The sequence below is a fragment of the Watersipora subatra genome, chromosome 8 (genome assembly GCF_963576615.1).
Source record: "Watersipora subatra chromosome 8, tzWatSuba1.1, whole genome shotgun sequence".
In the NCBI taxonomy this organism is placed as follows: Eukaryota; Metazoa; Bryozoa; class Gymnolaemata; order Cheilostomatida; family Watersiporidae; genus Watersipora; species Watersipora subatra.
In genome coordinates this window covers 43,325,074-43,332,579 of record NC_088715.1, presented here as the reverse complement: position 1 = coordinate 43,332,579, position 7,506 = coordinate 43,325,074, and the positions used below count along the sequence as shown (strand labels likewise).

The window sequence follows — 7,506 nt, the reverse complement described above, 5'->3', positions numbered from 1 at the left end:
CCATTTTATTAACACTCTTTTTGCCTGCTGCGGCCTTCTAGCAATAAAGAACACCAACAACAAGTAACGCTAATAGGAAATTACTTTAACAGGAAGTACTTCTCTCAAAAACAAGGCTCCGATTTGCCAGAATTTAAGGTGAATAGTGTGCTAGCAATAAGCTTTGAAATAAGCATTAAGTCATTGTGATAAGTATATCTGAGGCAGCGTAAAAGCAAGCTTGTATTATAACCATAATAACTGAAAGATTGTTGACAACGATAGTCCAACAGTTATCTTTTTCATTATTGGGGTTCATCAATCTTAGCGAAAGTTTGACCTAATGGATTCACTTTAAACATTTTTAAGCGATTAAACAACTGAGCTTTGCCTGCATTTACGTTTGATTGGTTTATCACAATCTCCAACAATCGATAATCTAGCAGAAATTGCTAGCAAACTTACAAATTGTATTGTCTAGATACAGCGTAACTACAAACAAACGCTGCATACTCCACCAGTATAACATCAAACATAAATACTAACAGTGTGCATTGCATAGGTATAACATCAAACATAAATACAGCTAAATTATTGGTATTGCATAAATAAACCTTCGAAGATAAGTAAGTATGAGCCAACATCAGTTGTATAAATATTGTTTTCAAAAGCTAACATCTGACAGCATTTTAAATAATTCAAGTAAGTCAGATCAGTGTGAGATTTTTGAACGTTTCATTAAGGCAATTAAGGCAATAAGGCAAATTCATTAAATTGTCAAAACTTTCGAAACTGTTATTCTTTATGCCAATATCTTATGTACTGAAACCAAAAGTCTTACAGAATAAATTAAACACTTTTGAGATCATTAGTTTAATGAAATACACATTTTTCTACCAAGGTATTGAACAACCTTCAGATGCTCCTTGCAACATCCAGGCTGTTATTTCACAAGTAGATCATTGCTAAATCAAGCACCTCATATAGTACATGTACAACGTATTTTGTTTGAAGCTAGCCAAGCAGCATTGACTATACAAATTTGAAAAGCTTTCCGCTCTATAAAAGTAGTATTGAGCAATATAATAGCTAGCCATTATAAAGGGACCTTTAAAAACTAATCAAGCCTATTAGATATCAACCTCACATGATTCATGAGTCATTAGGAAATAAGATTTCCCAGCCCTCAATGCTGAGGTCTTTCACTGTGACACCTCGTTTCAGAGATGCTAGTGCTCCTAAAGTGAGTGGAGATATACTTGTATGAAACAACATCAGGCACTTGTTTAGACTACTCTATCAGCCTCATATAATAGTACCTGTGAGTATTTCAATACTAACATATTCTCACTTGGCCTGTCGAAGTAAAATTGACAACATACACTTAAAATGCATTATTAACAATTGTCTCAAATTATTAACAGTTTCTCAAGTTTTACTGAGGAAAATTATACAGAAGACATAAAATAAACTACGCGAAGTATTTTCTCATTTAATTTTCTTTTAAAGGCTAAAAGTTGGCAGTGGTTCAAGACAACAAAAGTGGTAAGTATGGCTACCGGCTTTTTTGAAGGAGACAATCTCTACAGAGCACTCGAGTCTTACACTAACCAAACAGGGAAAAGAGCTCTTACTGTATCATGGTTTAGCGAATGCTTACGAAACATGAACAAGTTACAAGTATGTACAATAGCTAAGTCACAATTTGCTGAAGGAAAGACATTCCTACACAGAGCAGTAAAAGAAAATGATAAGAAGCTGATTGAGTGTATGGTAAGCTACATTTCAGCTGAGCATCTAGCAGAAATTCTCTCAATTCAGGATGATTGCAAAAGTTCTGTACTACATGATGCTAGCAGTTTTGGATGTACAGACATAGTGAAGTGTTTACTAAACCCCTTACAGCCAGAGAGGAAGGACTTTTTAATTTTGAAAGAAGACGATCTAAAATGTACAGCGTTACATTGTGCTAGTTTAAAAGGACATCCAGACATGGTCAGGTATTTGCTAGACTCAGCGTCATTAAGGAGCAAAAATAAGCTGATTTTGAAAGAAGACTATTCAGGGTCTACACCATTACATGATGCCAGCAATGTGGGTAATACAGAGACAACAGAGTATTTACTAGACTCAATTTCACCAGAGTACAGAGACATGCTGATTTTAAAAGAAATTAACACAAAGTGCACAGCATTGCACATAGCTATCAGTAGCGGACACACAGACATTGTGAAGCAGCTACTAGATTCCATATCACCAGAGAGCAGGGATACACTGATTTTAAAAGAGAATCATAAAAAGCACACAGCATTACATAGTGCTTGCATTGAGGGACATACAGACATCGCAAAATATTTACTAAAATCCATATCTCCAGAGAGTAGGGATACACTGATTTTAAAAGAAGATGGTATAAATTGTACAGCATTATACTATGCCAGCCTAGAAGAGGATGCAATGAAATGTTTAGTAGACTCTGTATCACAAAAAAGCAGAGATACATTGATTTTAAAAGAAAATAATGGCAGGGGTACAGCATTGCACCATGCCAGCAGAGAAGGGTACACAGACATGGTGAAGTATTTACTAGATTCCATATCCCCAGAAAGTAGAAATACACTGATTTTGAAAGAAGATGATTCAAAGTGTACAGCGTTACATCGTGCTAGTATGGAAGGACATACAGACATTGTAAAACATATCCTGGAGTCAACATTCCATCCAAGTAGACAATCACTGTTACAAGTGCTGGATGAAACAGGATGCACAGCACTAGACTATGCACTCAACCATCGCCACTCTGCAATATCTAGATATCTACAAGATGCATGAAGCTCTAATACATCTGCAGTGAGCAGTGACCTAGATTTTCTGCGAACAAAGCTAAAGATGTCATTGACTTATGCACTTTTGTTCATGAACCTGTAATCAAAGGGAAAACAATTTATACTGCCTTCAAGTCGTCTGGTAAAGAAAAGAAGTCTGTTGAGATTTACATGCAGCTTTCTTTTGTATTTACAGCTAAAGGAGGAATGGGCAAGAAAAGCTCAACCAAACACTTTGTAACCATTAAATACAAAAGCTTGTCAGCATGTTAATTAGGACCTTTTAAAATAATTGGAAACTAATTAAAATCAACTATTACCGGTGGGAGGTCCCACCGAAAGGTTATGTGTGTATTTCAAGCAGACTATTGACCATCACAATACAAAAGTAAAGGACTGTTTAGTGTAGAGGAACCATAAGTAGTGCTGTAATTCTGTAATTATTTAGATGTTGCTTTTGCTCTACAATACACTGACCTTCATCACTCAAGAACTAAGGCTATTGTTATTTCCTGATAACTCATATAAAGCTGTCATGAATGCTACCTAACATAAACATTAATTTTATATTCTATATCTTCTAGCTTGCTATCACATTTTATTGTTCCTAATATTTTTTGACATTTTTCAGTTGAAGTTGCTAATTTTTTTACGGAATTTTAACAAATATATTTTATGTCTTCACAATAGAACAATATTGGCTGAATTTTCAGGAAGGTTACATATCGCTTCTACCGATACTTGACAAGTGAGAATTTGTCTCAGCAGTAATTTTAAAAAGCAAAATTGGATTAATAACACTATGCTTTTATGCTTTATGTATGTATAACTTGTCTCAGTGAAACATAGCTACCTATCTGTTGACCTCAAAGTTAATGACTATATATATATATATTTATATATATATATAATATATATGTATATATATATTATATATATAGGGGTAGTATGCAATGTGATATGTAGCCCATCATTGCAATGTTTATAGTATAAATATTTTGATGAGCGTTAAAGTATATGACACATATACTTTTTTAACTAAACTAAAAAAGATCTCAAACAAAATAATGTAATATTTTAAGTGAAGATTCTCAAAAACTTACAAATGCATTTGGACCTTTGACATGAACTTTTCAGATGATTGAATTTAGTGGCTTTAGGTGAGAGAAAAATAATTTGTAATTTATCCCGACCATATGGCGACGAGAAATGATGCTCTTTGCTAGCATCCCTTCCATGCTGACGATCTTCCATCTAAAGGAATGAGGTGTTTTGATATGTTCACAAGTGTAGATAACTACAAAAATTCTTAGGTTTGTGCTCCCAATATTTGTGATTTATCTTGTTGTTATAAAATATATCAGCTTTTTTAGATCATGTGCCTCATGAAAACGGAAGTGTAGATTCTTTAAAACGGCAATTTAAGTAAAAACGCAAGGTTTTAAGTTCTATGTGTTACCAAACCGTTCCAAGTTTCTGCTGCTAGTAATGAAATGCAGTACTTATATCACCAGTGTAGAAAACATATAGTAGCTATGATATCTATGTGTTGTTTTTAATTTTGTTTAGAAGAAATTCAAATTTTATCAAAAATCACATGGTTTAAAGACAAGCAAAACTATAAAACTGTAAACTGTTGCCAAGTTACAGCAATTAATTGTCCGACGGAGAGTTTTTCCTTGAAAATGAAACATGTAATGACATTGTTCAAAATATTTCATTGTTATCGGAAGCTTGCAAGCAGACATCTAATGTGTGTGTAGTACTTACAGTATCACAAGCAAACTATTTTTATTCAGTATGAGACAACTTGTGTTTAGTGAAGTTTTTTAAGAGTGTTTTATAGTATATTCATTTCAGAATCATGTTTATTTGAATTGTATTCAAATTTTGTCTGACTATTCCTGTTCCACTGTAAAGTCGTATTAACAAACAGCTGTTTCAGGTAATCAGTTACAATGTTTGCAGTACTTAAAGTGATGCTTGCATGCTAGAACTCATTCAAGATAAGACAACTTGTATTCAGGACGTATTTGCAAATGGCTAGTAAAAGCATTGTTATCAAAAGCTATTGTTATCAAAAGCTTGCGAGCAAACATCCAATCTGTATGTAGCACATGTACTTACAGTGTCACAGGCAAACCACTTTTATTCAGGATGAGACAACTTCGGTTTTGTGAAATTTCTTAAGAGGATTTTATAGTATATTCATTTCAGCATCATGTTTAATTGAACTGTATTCAAAGTTTGCCTGCGAGTTCCTGTCTTATTTTAAAGTCGTATTAACAAGCAACCATACTGGGTAACCAGTTACAATGTTTGCAGCACTTAAAGTGATGATCGCTAGCTATTACCAATTCAGGATAAGACAACTTGTATTCAGGACCTATTTACAAATGGCTAGCAAAAGCAGACTTCTCCATCACATTCATTGCTGAAATTACTATAAGTTTAAGGTCAGGCATGCTATATTTGTTTGGCCAAAATATATTAGAAGAACAAGTTATTTCATAAATGCACAAACCTTTGATCACATAGAAAGTTAAAGAAAAGCAAGAAAAACAACTTGATTCTTTACTTAAAATGCTCATAGTTTGTAGAAAATATGTAGTCTGTCACATATATTGTACTTACCAGAATATATATTCATTTTGCGTGACTGTTGGTAGATTGATTTTGGTTTCTGTTGCAAAAACAGATTGGAATCGTGTATTATCTAATTTTTCCACAAATTATTTTACAAACAAATAGATACGCAATGAAACACAGAACAACAAGTCATCAAGAAGGTTTGAGAAATTTGAATTCACCAACTTGGAGTTGTGCTTTCACTCTGCACATTTCGTTGCCAAGTTTAATTTACAAAGTCAAACTAGAGTCTTACTGAAACCCATGGCAACATTTGCTAGAGATTACGTGGAAAAAATTCCTACAAACAAAGTTAGTATGTTAAGAGTTTACTGGCCATGTGCCCGGACTGACTCTTGGCTCTGTTCGCCCCAAGTCAAATCAGTAAGGCCAGACTTCCAGCATGGAAACAAGTTGGTCCATGTCAGAAGTCAACTTAGTGTAGGCGGAGCTTAATCTCAACATTTATTTGTAAGAAGCCAAGTGCACAAGCTCAGATAGAGCACTTTTCCTAATATGTGTGACTTTCCTTGTATTATTATATGTAAATGCACATATCTTTCGTAAACACTTTGACGCAGTTAATCAAAGTTTGGTGTTGTGCGTAATATAGGAGTCTGTCTGCCTTTCTTTTCAGTACAACAGTCATTTTATTGTAGAATGTTAGAAACACTCGCATCAATCGGGATAATATGGCTTTTAAATTTAGTTAGACAAAGAAGACTTGTAAGTCTGTGACATTTTATTAATGGTATCACAAAAAATGTCATAGCTGTTGTTTAAAGAACTCGGGTTAATCTTCACTTTACTTATGCTGTATTTTACAAGTCGGTCATTTAACGAAATTATTGTTATACAGCCTGATCACTTTATATTTAGTTTGCAATTATGACACATTATTCCTTAGTAAGTGTCATTATGGAATGTGTCAATCGCGAATGTGAACTAGATAGCGCCAGCTGGAGAGCCACGAGGATATTTTGCACTGGTTTGTAACGTTTACTGAACTATTGGGCAAACACGCTATAGAAAACACATGTGGAGAGAGATATGATTATCAATCTCCACTGAGCCCTTGAGCAAAAATAGTGAAACAAACATGTGTACCGAGAGATTTGATTGCAAGTATTCACTGAGCCCTTGGGCAAACATAGTATAGCAAAGATATGTGAATGGAAATTAAATTACTGTGTAGGTTAATCATTCCAATATGCAGTATCATAAAATATTTGCTGCAGCCATTTTCTGTTCTGCAAGAAACCAAATTACTTGAATATTAGAATACATTAAATATTTTTCCAAAATATAACTAAAGTGAAAGCATATACTCAACAAACAGCTGAAGTGAAATGAGGATTGTCTGTTCTTTGTCAATTCTGGTAATTGTACTCATTTTATGTTTGATTGCTGGCAGGCTTCGACGTCTTTTAGAGGTTATCAGCTTATAGCCAATTGGTCCATGCTACTGTCGGCTTGTAAAAAACAATTACTAATTTTCTATGCTTTGAATGAAGTTGCAGTAGGTGCCACTCCAAATCATAGCAACAGTAAAATCTAATTGGATTTGATGCCTGTTTGCTTCACAAAATTTGTGCAAAGGTTTTTGCAGTGAGACTGCTAGTTGGCGTCACAGAAACGCTCACTGCTAATAGATTCAAATTGATAACATTTAGTTAAACTTTCCTCAGTAGAAGTAAAACAAAACAATGCAGGTAATCACACCACCGTGTGGGTCTCCTCTAACTGCTATTGCAAACAATTGGTTGCTCATTCGACTATAGCAAGATAATAAAATGTCTATTTATTTTACTCTAAAATGGTCACAACACTCCGTAATAATATTACAGAGATGATTAAAAAATTATATTATCATTGCTCTATTTTCACTGGAATGTCTTTGTTGGTAATATCACGCTTTCATCTTGTCCGCGAAAAGGTTTATTTATATTCAATTCAGTATAGAGTTTATCATCATAAAATAATGTATTGTTTATGTGAATTGTAGAGTAATAACGGTACATGAACTAATAAACTATGTGGTTGCTTTCAACATAGAAGGCCACAATAAAAAAAA

General features: G+C 33.9%; 1 protein-coding gene across 1 annotated transcript; it reads left to right on the top strand.

Annotated features, from left to right (window-relative positions):
• The first annotated feature begins 1,228 nt into the window (after window positions 1-1,228).
• LOC137401535 (inversin-like) lies at window positions 1,229-3,393 on the top strand. Its single transcript, XM_068087936.1, has 2 exons — window positions 1,229-1,300; window positions 1,489-3,393. The coding sequence occupies exon 2, from the start codon at window positions 1,531-1,533 to the stop codon at window positions 2,809-2,811; it is 1,281 nt and encodes a 426-aa protein (XP_067944037.1). The 5' UTR covers window positions 1,229-1,300; window positions 1,489-1,530; the 3' UTR covers window positions 2,812-3,393.
• Window positions 3,394-7,506: the final 4,113 nt, after the last annotated feature.